Source organism: Ursus americanus, chromosome 3 (assembly GCF_024610735.1).
Source record: "Ursus americanus isolate L20-20 chromosome 3, mUrsAme1.1.p, whole genome shotgun sequence".
NCBI classification, from domain to species: Eukaryota; Metazoa; Chordata; class Mammalia; order Carnivora; family Ursidae; genus Ursus; species Ursus americanus.
The window spans coordinates 48,401,408-48,415,379 of record NC_142129.1 but is presented as its reverse complement, the minus strand read 5'-3'; the positions used below and the strand labels follow the sequence as shown (position 1 = coordinate 48,415,379).

The following is a 13,972-nucleotide window of genomic DNA, read 5'->3' as shown; positions in this document are numbered from 1 at the left end:
TGACGTCACTTGCGTAAATGGTCTCAGTGAATTGCGGAAGGCTCGAGTCCTGCGTATTTCTCTCTCATGGAATTGGGTCCAGCCCCCGCCTTAGCGCAGGGCAGGTGAGAAACGGTCGCGCAGTTTGAAATTAACGCTGTCGGGAGGAGCTTAAAGCACAGCCCTAAAGTCCAGCCCCCTCAACCAGGAGGTGGTCCCTGCAGCAAAGCCTCTAATAATCCGCGCCTCGCCCCCCGCCCCTGATCTCCCGCCAGAAAAATCTTTGTAGCCTCCCCCTTGCGATTTCCCTCCCGTAATTCTCCCCCCAGCGCTGAGGACTGACTCGGCCCCTTCCGGAAACACCCGAAGCGACTTCTAGTCAACACGTTACACTTCACGCTCCACCAGCCTAACCCTGGCCAACGTCTTTGGGAGTCGACCCCTTGGGTTCAAGAGGTCTTTGGAAAGGGTGGTCTGAGAGGGGCACTCCTTAGCTCCCGATTCTCCCATCCAAGTTTCTCTTCGCTCCCTCACCCCTAGCGTTTGGCGGCACCCACTTCTAGGGGCGAGGAAGTAGGCGGAGCCCGGTTTTGGCGCCAGGCGCTGCTGCTACGAAACAGAAACGCCTCCGTCTAGAAGCTCGGTTACTGTCCTCGCCTCTACTTCCCTCTCCCGCCCCTCCGGGGACCACCAGGCGCCACACCGCGAACAGTAAGTGCCGCGTCGCTGCAGCCTTCCACCTGCCCGGGGTTCTGGTTCCCGGCGGGCGCGGCGCACGGCCCCTCCCCCCGCTGGGCGCGCGCGCGTCCGCCCGCCCCGCCCCTCGCGGCCGCCCGGCGTGGGCGGTGCCACCACCACCCCCACCCCCCCTCCAGCGGCTGCCCGGCGCGCAGCTCCCTAGCCCCCTCCCCCTCGGATGTGGCTGGAGCTTGAGGCGCGCAGGGCCGGAGACGCCGCAGACCCGGGACCCGGAGCAGCTCGGAGGCGGTGAAGTCGGTGTCTTTCTTTCTCTCTCTTTAGTCGGTGGTGGTGCTTAAAATACCACCTGCGCCCCAGGGATCCCCCCCACCCAGTTCCCTGCTTCCCGCCCTTCCCCGCCCGACCCCGAGTGGGGAGCTGGCGGGAAGCAGCGGAGAGTCCAGCGGAGACCCCACGGCGGGCCTGGCGCTGGGCCGGCGCTTGGAGTTAGTTGTGGGGGAGGGGGAGAATGAGACTGTCCTCGAGAGGGTAGAGAGCCGTGGCGACAGCCGCCTAATTTCTAGACAAAGCGCATTTCCTTTTCCCCTCCCCCATCCGCGATCAAGATGAGGGGCCCTCCTCCCCCTCACGGCCTCGGTCGGCGACTTGGGCCTCCAGTGAAGGCGGTGCGTTCTCCCGCATCAGCGCGGCCCGCTGTTCCGAGGCTGCGGCGGGCATTCCGTTACGTGGCTACCGCCGGGCGGGGAAGAACGTGGGCCCGGTGGTGCAGTGCCCTTGAGCCCCCGGGCCGCGGCCTTTGTTTCTCCCGGCGGATGGGCTGACCACGAGGCCCGGGCTCCTGGGTGGGGGGCGGGGGCCGGGCGTTTAGGCCTAGCTAAGCAGGGTGGGGCTTACGGGGAGCGGATAGAAGAGGTGGTTTGTTTTTTTAAAGTGGCACGAAATGGGACTGAAGCATCTCGGTTTGGTTTTTTTCCTTGTTCAGTTTTTAAACTAGTGATTAGAAAGGGGGAGGGTTTTTAAGAACCCAAGTTGGGGTTATATAGGCGCCCCTTTGGACTGTTAAAAGGTCTAGAGGGGAAATGTACCATAATTTATCATTGTGATTGTTTGGGTGATCACGTCGAATTTGAACCACATCATTTGGCCATTTTCTTAAAAATGCTGAATATGACATAAATGGGATTTAAATTGGAAAAAAAATTTGCTATTTTTTCCTTTGTAAAACTGTCTCTGATAACAGCGTACCTAATAAGGTTTTCTAGACCCACTTGGTTAGAGCACTGATGTACTCAGCAAGTATAGATCACTAATAACGCAGGTCTCAAATCTGCATCTCTGGATTTGAGTACAAGTTTTAAAATATACGATACATAGGTGGGGGTTGGAATCCAAACAAAACTTGTGTTTAGTTACCTTTTGTGTGTCGTGCAAACTTTTTAACTGTCATGCATTTTTCTAGTAATAGCTCTTCAAGTCTGCAATAAAAAATGGCCTCCAATAAAACTACATTGGTAAGTTAATGAAAACCTAAAATATATAAGGATCTAACTCAAATTTTTTTCCCAAAAATTATAACTTTGCATTTCTGTGGTTGAGATATTTACATCCACATGTATTTCCTAGTCCCTTCTCTCCCCCAGTGTTGTAATGAGGAGAGTTAGAGGCAAAACGAAATCATTACATTAAGATACTTACCGACTTGGCTTAATAGTGTCTTAATCCATTTAGAGAAACCTAATCTTGGGAGGACAGCACAATGAACTTTACGGAGTATTTTTATCTTGAAATAAAAATAAACTTTTGTAACATGGAAGAATTTTTACAAGCATAAACAGACAACGCTGTAAAGCCCTTGGTCATTGGCATAACAGTCCCTAAATCACCCTATAATGAAGTCTAGAGAAACCAGCTATTTTTGGTATTGCTCAGTTTAAAGAACAGGTAGGTACCTTACACACCTAGATTGGGACAAAGGTCATTCAGTTACTTTGTTCATGTTATCCTCTTTCAAACTTGATTATTCTAAAATACATAAAGGCCTTAAATTCAAATCATTGCCATTTTTTTAAAAATACAAAATAAACAAAATCATATATATATATCCAGGAAGGAGAGAAGACTGATCTGGATCATTCAAGCAGTTAAATTTTTTCTCTCCACTTTCTTAAACCCCAAGTTTGCTTTCTTACTCTTCATTAAAAGGTCTATGAATGTGTAAAGACATGTATGTCAGGCATATCAAGTTACAGATTTTTTGAAAACAAATATTCACATAAAAATTGTGAAATTCAAAGTTAATTGTTCTCACAGTAATTCTAACATTTCATCAATAATTGCAATCATATTATTAATATCTAAATAAAGCAAAAAATTTGGTTTTTGATTTGTATATTCTCCCCTTGGCTTTCACACTAAAAAGGCAAGTTTGGTTTTTAATTTTTGCCATCATTAGGTTGCATGTTTAACTCCAATATCCTGGGAGACATTGAAATAAGAAACAAAGTCTGTGGCACAAATGATTCCCATCAAAGCCGTCAATGGAAAAAACACAAAGCATCTTCTGTGCCCCCCTCAGGATTGAACTGTTCTTCAAATTCTATAAGCGGTACACCAAAGTGTAGACAACTGAATTGACTGTATGGTTACCTGTGACCTTCAGGTATTGGAAGGAGAAGGAACTAGCTGTCCCTGAGGCTTTGAGGATGAATAGAGATACAGAAAGCAAACATAGATGCTTCTGTTGCTTTGGCACACAGTTTTGACAGTCTTCAGTGTCCAAAGGATCATTAATTGACAACCTTGAAAGTTTTTCTTAATCTAACTTTTAATTTTAAGAGATGAGGTGTGTTAGTTTAGGTGGGAAATTGAGTTTTGTTTTGAAAAGAAAAAGGTGAACACTTGTAACTAGCTTATGAGTGCCATAGTAAATACTTCATTATTTTTATCTTATTAGTGCTTATTCTTTTCACTTTCTTTACTTTTGTTATCCTGTTTGTTCTATTAATCTCTTACTTTCATGAACATAACTAATTTGTTTATCATTTAGGATCAGTATCGAATAGGCTTTTATCTACAACAGTTTTTCATTCCTTGTAGTGTACAGAAGCTAAAAGCTCTCTGACTGGTTGTAATACCCAAGTGTCTTGACTAATAAAAATTATTAAGAAAATTGTAAGACCTGACTTGGAGATGGTATCCAACAAAATCAGATGTTTGCTGGGTTATTCTAAATTCCAGAGAATTTTTATTTTTTATATGTGTGTACACCTCTAATTACATAATTTTGATTTCAGTGTTCTTTTGCAGTCTTGAGGCATTGCTGTTGTTACTTTTCGGCTTGTATGCTACATTAAGAGGTGACTTTAATGACTAGGCAATTAAGTTGTTGTTTTTTTTAACAGCACCACTGAAATTATTTTAAAATTGACGTAACATTTGAGATTTCCCCCTTAGTCTCTTCTAATTAACCATTTCAGTTATATTCAATCTTCATAACATGAGTTATTGGAAAATAGTGGTTTTAGCCTGGTCTTTTGGCTTTTCTGATAGTGTTAATACAAAAAAGAAAAAAACTAATCTAAAAACTTGTTTAAAGTGAATTTTGCTGGCTACCATTTTAACACTTGAGAAACCAAGAAAGAAACTTGATTTTCACATTAGAGAATTAAAATGATCCAGTATTTTGGCTTCTTCAAGTGACAACATTATAATTTTGTTCCATGTGATCTGTAATGTTATACAGAAATTATGGAACAATAAGTGTCCTTTTTAACCTATTAATGGTCTCCTTCGTTGACTCTACGACTGATCTCAGGATTCTGAACCATGTTTTCATTCTGCACTTACCTATTTCTGTATAACTGAGACTTTTAATATTGGTGTTTGTTTTGAGAAAGGGGGTTTTTAAGTGTTGGGAGGCTGTAGTTTTATAATGGGACTATGGTTGACTTAATAATATCCCTTGTTAGTATTTACTCTCTTTGTATCATCCTCTAATACTTTCTAGTTGTTTGTTGCTGTGTTGTAGTTAAAATGAGTGCAAACCCTACAGGGCACCAGGCTGGTTCAGTAAACTTGGTTTTGTAGACTAGGTAAGACATTAGATTTGGGAAAGAACAGTATTTCCCAGATAGTGTTTTTTATTGTATTATTTCTGCAAAGGGGGTGGGTGATAGGTTTGAGCTAAAATGGAATTAAGTATTCTTTTTGATTATTCTGTTGACTTTCATCTTCTCAGAATGTGTCTGCCCTGGGATATAGAAGTAAAAATAAAGGTGTCAAATGCAACAATAATATAAATAGTTTAGCCTTTAAAATGTACTCAAAAATGAAAAAAAGAAGTTTCTTAAATCTCTCTTTTGTTTTATTTTAGCAAAAAATGGGAAAGAAACAGAATGGAAAGAGTAAAAAAGTAGAAGAGGCAGAGCCTGAAGAATTTGTGGTGGAAAAAGTACTGGACCGACGTGTAGTGAATGGGAAGGTGGAGTATTTCCTGAAGTGGAAGGGATTTACAGAGTAAGAAACCTCTGGTGCTTTCATTATATGTTTGACTGCACCTAAGTGACGTTTAAAATTTGCTTTAGTCTGGGGTTTTTAAAATCAGATTCCCCGTAGATTTCTTTATATTTAAAGACACCTTTAAGCCAGGGTGCTTTGAGATCTGTTTAGAGTCAACCAAGCAGATTTGAAATTAGTTGATTGCCTTGGAGAGACAAATTTATAGGTGTGCAGTTTGCTATGTAATCATGTTAATGTAGTTAGATATTTTACTAATTAGAATGTCTAATTGACATTGTTTTCTTAGATACAGAGGACACTAAAAATATTGAAGCTATATAAGGTAGACTGGTGGGTGTTGAACAGAAGTGTTTATCATCTAGGACTTACACCGTGCACTAGGTTTACTGTATTCTAATCTCTTAAGAAGTGTTGTGAGCATTTTTTAAGCTCCTTAATTCTTTATGTTCCTTGTTACTAATTGTTCTCATAATTTTTATGTTAGCTGTATTGCGAATAACTCATGCAGAAATTCCATGAGTTATAAACTTAGGTTTATCATGTGCTAAATCTACTTGGATTTTTCTGCCTTATACCACAAAAACAGCAAGGCTCTGTGGTCAGTGACTTCTTGAAAATGGATAGGTAGAGATAGACAGCAGTTGTCTGAGCATGGTGGAGATGGGGGAGTGTGCTAGTCAAATAATCAGGCTTCAAATATCTGTTACGTACTACTTGCCCCACCATTTACATTTAAAGATGTCTCCATAGCATTTTGGGAATTATGAGTTGAGTGGAAGATTTAAGGTTCTTTATTTTATCCTTCTAGTATTCTTAGTTGAGCTTAAGTATATAAGTTTATAATTTGCCACTAGAAAAATTTCCTACAGATAGCAGAACAAAGCAAAATAAGTCTGAACTATTTTAAAATGAGATTTACCCATTATGCCAAAGAACTCATTACCTTTTTTGTTGGTTGTTTTGGAATCTCATGAGGCATTAAATGCTGTTTGTCTCTGTCCAGCCTATCAAAATGTTAAGAAACTTAATTCCTTTCTCCCTCTTTCTCCCAAACCGAAGGCCGTTAGTATGGCTGAGAACCTACTATGTGCGGTACACTGTATTAGGTGCACAATATAGAAGTCTATAATGAAAGTAACATGACAAAATGGAGGCTCCGCTTCAACTCTTTTGTCCTCCCCTATCCTGATTCAGGTTTGCCAGTTTTAGCATCTCAGCATATCAGAAGACCCAAGTGGTAACCAGAAGTTAACAGTACCTTTCTTTTCCATCATCTCTAAAACGATAGAATGATTTCATTCTGTCTTGTCCTGTAAAGGCTTTTTGGATCAGAGTGCACAAAGTTAGCAAGCCTACAGGGCACCAGGCTGGTTCAGGTAGTAAAGCATGCAGTTCTTGATCTTGGGGGTTGTGAGTTCGAACTCTACGTTGGGCATAGAGTTTTTTTTTTTAAATGTTAGCAACCGTATCAGTGTAGGATTATCTAACATTCATGTTTGGTAATTGATACTCATTTTCTTTCCAGTCCTTCTGAAAAACATATGAAAATAGCCATCTCAGCATTATATCAGGAGTTGCCAAACTTTTTCCTTAAAGAATCGTGTGGTAAATACTTAGGCTTTGTGGGCAGTAGACCTCTCACAATTACTCAACTTTTCAAATACAGTACAAAAGCAGCAGTAGACACTACATTAAACAAACAAGCATGGCTATGTTCTAGTGAATGGGCCCTGATTTCCTATAATTGTCATTTTGAAATTTTTTCCCAATTAAAAATGTGAAAAACATTTTTAGTTGGCCCAACATACAAAAGCTGGATTTGACTTTTGGGTTGCCAACCCCTGCTTTTTATCACTGCCCAGTTTGAGCACCCAGCAGAAGTTGAAAATACTGCCTCACATATAGAATGCCTTAGAATTTTTGTTCTCAAACATGGTGTTGGAGGTCCCAAACGGAGGCATAGTCTGACTGATCTGATAAAGTAATTTGGAGTGGAAATAGGGAATCCTCATTTTTAAAAAGCCTTTGCAGAGAAATTCTGAAGTGGGTTGTCTATGTAACTTGGGAAAATATTCGTTCCAATTATTCTGCTAGAGCAGGTATAGTTAACTTGGAGGTAATACAGCAGACTGCCCACTTACTAGAGGCTAAGAAAGTAGACACAGGAAGTATAAGCAGATTTTCTCAAAAGAATGTGGGGATAGGGAAAAAATGGTAAGCATCTGCAGTGCAGCAGACTGTTTTTCAGCTGTATATTAAATGAATGTGGATGATGATGAATCCTATTTAATTGAATTTTTTTTTTTAACCAAACCCAGTGCTGACAATACTTGGGAACCTGAAGAAAATTTAGATTGTCCAGAGTTAATTGAAGCATTTCTTAACTCTCAAAAAGCTGGTAAAGAAAAAGATGGTACAAAAAGAAAATCTTTATCTGACAGTGAATCTGATGATAGCAAATCAAAGAAGAAAAGAGATGCTGTAAGTATAAAATACTGCCCAGCAGACTGACCTAGCAAAAGGTTGATGGCTTGATTTTTAAAATACGTTTAAGATACTTTTAAAAATTCAAATACTTTTTAAAATCATTAAGTTTCTTTTAAATGCTTAGTATTTAGGACAAAAAGGCTAGGCATGATCTAGCCTGCATCATATAAATGTTCAATAAGTGCTTATACAGCTTACATTTTTGTGCTAGTGTTACTTTGAGTAGATTCATGGATTTGATCCCTGATAAGAACCATTTCCTGTGATCCAGGACTAGCAGTCTTAAATACAGTGAACACAAAGATTAGATCATTGCAATCCCTTACAGTAAAAACAATCCACATGGCACATCCTGATTATAGACCATTAGTGGCACTGACCACCAGAACGTACTTTGACATGTGGTCTTTGTTTTGTCAGAGTATTGCCAAACAACATTCTGATTTTGAAGTATATAATCTTTGGTAACAGAAATTTAAAAAAAAATTTTTTGGTGTGAATTGAGACAGCTGGTTCATTAACTACATGGGTATTTTGATCTAGTCTTTGCTTCACTAATGTGTCGGTGGCTTTGGGCAAAACACATAACTACTTGCTTATACCTTCAACTCCAAAACAGATTGTATTTACCATGCCTGCTGGCAATTTGGGTAAAGGTCTTGATTCTGAATTAGTATTTAGGCTTGGGAACTAAACAAAATACAGATTCATTGATAAGGTCTTTGGATTTAAAATTTGATCGTTTGAATTAGATGCCAAGTAGTTTACAGGTAACCTGTTAAATCTTCGTGGCAGGTCTGCTAAGATTATAGGTATTATCCCCATTTTCCAGATGAGCAGCAGAGGTTGACTACAAATTTGGTTCTGGATGCTTTAGCAGCCAAAGCAAAAAGGTAACAGTGTTAAGAATCCATATGCATAAATTGAAGGTCAACCGTATATTCAACAGAAGTGCTGTTTAGTAACAGTAGTTATCCTACACTGAACTCTTATAGTGTGCCCAGCAGTGTTCTACATAACTTAGTTTGCATTTTTTATGCTATAAAATGTCTCTGAGACAGATAGTATTATTATTCCTGTTTTATAGGTAATGAGTCAACCACAGAGATTAACTTGCCCAAAGCCACGCAGTAAAGGTTAGAGTTGTCATTCTAACTAACCTAGGTAATCTGACTCCAGAATCTAGGATATTGATATAAAAGTCTGGTAGGGAGAAGGCATTTCTTAATCTAAGCAGTTCTCAAACTTTCTGAACCCCTTTAATACTCAAGAATATTATTGAGAATCCTAGAGAACTTTTATTTATATGTGGTATGACCATCAATCCTAACTGTATTAGAAATTAAAACAGTTTTAAAACATTCGTGTATTCAGTTAAGAATGACAAAACCTATTGCTTGTTCATAACTTCTGAAAAATAACTTTAAATGAGAAGAGTGGCATTTTACAGTTTTGCAAACCTTTTCAGTGTCTAGCCTAAGACAGTTCTACTTCTGCATTTGATTTGCTGTCTTAATGTTGTTTGGCGGAGGCATATGTAGATACTTTAAAGTCAAAGAAAAAGGAGGAGGCCTTGCCGATAAACAGCCACCCACTAAAGGTCTCAGGGATCCCCACGGGTCCTCAGACCACGCTTTTAGAACCACTGGATTATGCTAAGAATTTTTTTAAGGTTTCCTATAACGCAGATTATTATACTGATCAGTCTGAGTTTCAGAGTTCTTACTCTTTTGCTATTTGTATTTTGTGTGTGCTTTAGAAATATGTGGGTAATTTCCATTAATTCCTAAAAGTGATTTGAAATACTAACTTCATGAATTTATAAAGAAGTTAGAAATAAAGGGATTAATTTGTGTGCCTACATAGTTCTGTCTTGAGATTCAGAACACTTTTAGATACCTGGGTTTGTTTTTTCTTATAAGGTTAATGGAAATTACAGTGTGTTTTAGTACTAAATAAGGGTTCTTTCTCCTGTCAGTTCTTTTTTACTTTAATTTGAAAGCTATAGTTCATGAAAACAAATCGGAAGTTAATATTATTAGTTTGCAATATGGAAACTGGGTGACACATTTATGTAAATAGTCATTTAACATCTTTAAATCAGGCTGATAAACCAAGAGGCTTTGCCAGAGGTCTTGATCCTGAACGAATAATTGGTGCCACAGACAGCAGTGGAGAACTAATGTTTCTCATGAAATGGTAAGTGTGCAGATGACTGCTGTTATATTTTAAATTAAGAGTTTTTTTTCTTTTTTTAATTTGTGAAGCTTTATCTAGAAAAGGTTTTATAGTTTTCATCATTTAGATAATATCTGCTGAAAGGATGATTCTAGGTTTTTTGGTTTTGGGGCTTTTTGTTGCTTGGTTTTTGTTTTTTTCCTAATGGTGTTTTAAAGCAAAGATTGGCCTGTTTTGGAAAATGTAGTTTTATCAGAACATAGCCACAAGTATCATATAACCCTTCTGAAGCACTGAAATACCTTTTGATTGAATTATGATTTAAGTGAAACATTCTCAGTTGGCAAAAACAGTTGAGACTTTTGACTGAAATTTTTTTTTCCCTCACAACAGGAAAGATTCAGATGAGGCAGACTTGGTGCTGGCAAAAGAGGCAAATATGAAGTGTCCTCAAATTGTAATTGCTTTTTATGAAGAGAGACTAACTTGGCATTCTTGTCCAGAAGATGAAGCTCAATAATTGTTTGTGTTGCTTTTTATATATATTTATATATATATATAAAATCTGGGTCTTTGTTTTTTGATTTGTTAGTGTGAAGAAATAACATTCTAATGAAAATCAAGTTTGATAATGTTTGTTTTGAAGTAGTATTGGGGGAGTTGTTGGGGGTTTTTGCATCTATAGCACTGGTTACTTTGAACAAATAAAAGCTTTCTGTAGTTGCTTCCTTTATCAGAAAAGAATATTTGAGACCATGGTATATTATCCCCCTGCATTAGAGAACACCTTTTCTAAATGTTGGGGGAAATCTTCATAGTTGTTACTCATTCAAAATTTGTGTTTAACTCCTGTATGCTTAAGGACCATTCTGGGTTTTTTGTTTATTTAGGGGTTTTTTGTGTGTATACTTAAAATACATACATAAATGGTTTTCTTTTTCCCTTTTTTTTTTTTTTTAAACATTCACCAAAACAAAAATAGCGTTTTATAAACCATGGATAAGCCCGTGTTTCCGGGATGTATCATTTTCAGCAAGTTAAGAAATAAATCACTTAAAGTTAAACTGAAGTTTTTCCTGAAGCCTTAACCTTTCAAATTTTGTAATTAATTGGACAATTTAAATAGTTTAAATTGGACAATTTAAAAGCAGCCATATCAGAATCTATATCTGTATCTACAGTCATATAAATGCAAGTGTGTTTGCAAGATCCCTGAAAGGAAAATCTTACCACCACCACCGACCTCCCCACCCAAATGACAAAACTAGACAAGTCCTGGTGTGTTTTAATTAGGTAAACAAAACTTAGTTAAATGGACATTTAAAGGTTCCTTCTAGTGAACCAGTCCTTTTCAAGAAGTTGAAGTCTCTGTGCTGTATTGACTAAAAGGTCATGATTCATGGAATGTCTTAAGACTTCATTCATGGAAACCTAATCATAAGCAGTTGGTTAGATATGTTGGCAATTCAGCACCTGCTGGAATAAATAGGTGGACAGACTCCTATAATCCAAATTCTTAACCTGCATGTTTTTTTCTTTACCCCAACTCATTCCTGACACGTAGGCTCAATCTTCTCAGTATTTGAGTTACTGGTTCACCAGAAACCAGGAAAAACAACTTTGTAGTCAAAATGTTACCCAACTGTATATTGTTTACTTTATTGTAAATACTGGTAAACAGTGGTCAATAAATAGTTTTATATTCCTTTATGTGATTAGACTTTTTTTTATCTGATTATCTTTCTAGTGGGAGTAGAAACACACACCTTAGGTTCCTCTTCATGTTTATAAATAACACTAAAGCATTAGAGTACATGTCTTCGATCTTTTGAGCTGAGGAGTTTCAAACTTACTAGAATATGTATTTCTACAAAAATGAAAACTGGTATCTTGGGATGCCTAAGAGGAATCTGCTTCATTAAAAGGAAATTTTCATACTTAGAATATAGTTTGTTGAAACTGCTGTCTGAAAAACAAGTTAGGACTGATACTGCTGTGATAGACTTACTTCTACTAATTTCCAAAATCCATACAGAGAAAAGGAAATCATTTTGCAATATATATAAATATTTAATCATGTTGTATACCTGAAACTGACTATGTCAATTTATACCTCAGTTTTTAAAAATTAAAAAAAATATCCTATCTATACTAAGCTGTTTATTACTTACTCTTTATGTACCTAGCACTGCTCTCAACAATGGGTTCATAGGTGATACCAAACACCCTGTTAATACCAGAAAACGATGGCCCCTACATTAAACTTCAGTAAGGGCATTTCTGGAAGCTATCCACATACTACTTTTATTACCCCTTCTTATGTTGTATGTTTCTTATTGGTGCTGTAAAAAATTGCGTCGATCTTCATGGCTTAAAATAACAAATTTATTATCAGTTCTGGAGGTCAGAACTGTGTAATTTGTCTTAACTGACCTGAAAAGGTATCAGGGCTGGTTCCTTCTCGAGGCTCTAATGGCAAAATTGTTTCCTTATTTTCAATAGCAGAGCCAGCTGCTATATAATGGTTCCCCTTCTTAACCAACTACCACAGGTAGGTTAGGTTATCATTTTTTGCTGTTAATGTAGGAACATTTTTAGATGTAATGTGTAGTGACACTTAAGTAGATATAGATTCCCATGTATTACTGAAGTCAAGCTTGCAGTGATCTACTCTCCCCACATTATCCTTTATCTCCACTTGTACTATAAATTAATATTGATTTTTTTTTAGCCAGTCTGATGGTTTCATGTTTTAATTTGGCATGTCTATGATCTTTTTTGGGCATTCTTTTAATGCTTAATGACTTTTCATTTCCTCATCTATAAATTACCAATTTTACAAAAATTCTTAATTGGTATTTCTTTTTGTAGTGAGAATATTAACACCTAAGTTTTTGTGTTGCAAATATTTTTTCCCATTGTGTATATTTTGACATGATTTATAGTATCTTTTGATTGTACCTTTTTAAAAAAATTTTTATGTGGTCAACTATTGTCAGTTTTTACATCTTCTGGATTTCCTGTCTTGTTTAAAAATACTTCTCCCATTCTGAAGTTGAAGTTGTATAGACAGTCTTCTAAATTTTTCTAATTTTTACTGTCATTTTTATAGTAAAGTCTTTAATCAGATTTTGTTAGATATTGTCATGAAGGTTTCTTTTTTTTTAAAAGATTTTATTTATTTATTTGACAAGAGATAGAGACAGCCAGTGAGAGAGGGAACACAAGCAGGGGGAGTGGGAGAGGAAGAAGCAGGCTCATAGCAGAGGAGCCTGATGTGGGGCTCGATCCCATAACGCCGGGATCACGCCCTGAGCCAAAGGCAGATGCTTAACCACTGTGCCACCCAGGCACCCCTGTCATGAAAGTTTCTGATTTTTTTCACCCCAAGATGGACATCCATACCACTGAAGCAGTGAGATGTGTGGGTAACAAAGTTTGCCTAATCCTTTGGATCAAAGAAAACCATATGCCACTACAAAAATGTCGGTCAGCATTAAAACTGAAGTTTTTCTTTCTCATAGGGGCCTGAAATCTGTTCAGATATCTGGACAAGTATTGGTGTGGCATAATCCCGGAGTTTAATACCATTGAGAACAGAAGGGAACACTTTGACCTGCAGTTTATTACCATTACCAATAAACTACTTTTAAAATCTCTGAAGTTTTAATAATGCGATTCCTCACTACTCTCCCCCCTTTCCTGTGCTTTGCTTTTGTGTTTGAAAACAAATTATATATCCCTTGTTTATAAGCCAGAAATCTGGTTCTTGGTTCTAACAGGACCTGATACTTGATACTGCTCAGGTATTAATGTAAACAGCGTGGATAGTAGTGAAAGGAAAATCAGTAAGGGGAAGTAGACCTTTAGGGTAACTGTTAATATACTATCTTCCTTTTCTTTCAAGTTTGAACCTTAATTAACTAGGCAGTGAACATATATGTTGGAAAGAAAATTGTAAGGAAATCTTGAGTCTGGACTTGATTATTATATTTTCCTTGTCTATCTCACAAAGAACAACTCAGGTTTGTTTTGTCTTCAACACTCCACCCATAAGCTTATGTTGGCTACATTCCCTGGAAGGCTAATGAAGAAAAGCACTTAATTCCTG

At 37.9% G+C, this 13,972-nt stretch overlaps 1 protein-coding gene across 1 annotated transcript; it reads left to right on the top strand.

The window, feature by feature from the left end:
* The first annotated feature begins 821 nt into the window (after positions 1-821).
* On the top strand, positions 822-11,571 carry CBX3 (chromobox 3). Its single transcript, XM_045793001.2, has 6 exons — positions 822-971; positions 2,138-2,189; positions 5,051-5,193; positions 7,515-7,677; positions 9,788-9,882; positions 10,255-11,571. The coding sequence occupies exons 2-6, from the start codon at positions 2,166-2,168 to the stop codon at positions 10,379-10,381; spliced, it is 552 nt and encodes a 183-aa protein (XP_045648957.1). The 5' UTR covers positions 822-971; positions 2,138-2,165; the 3' UTR covers positions 10,382-11,571.
* Positions 11,572-13,972: the final 2,401 nt, after the last annotated feature.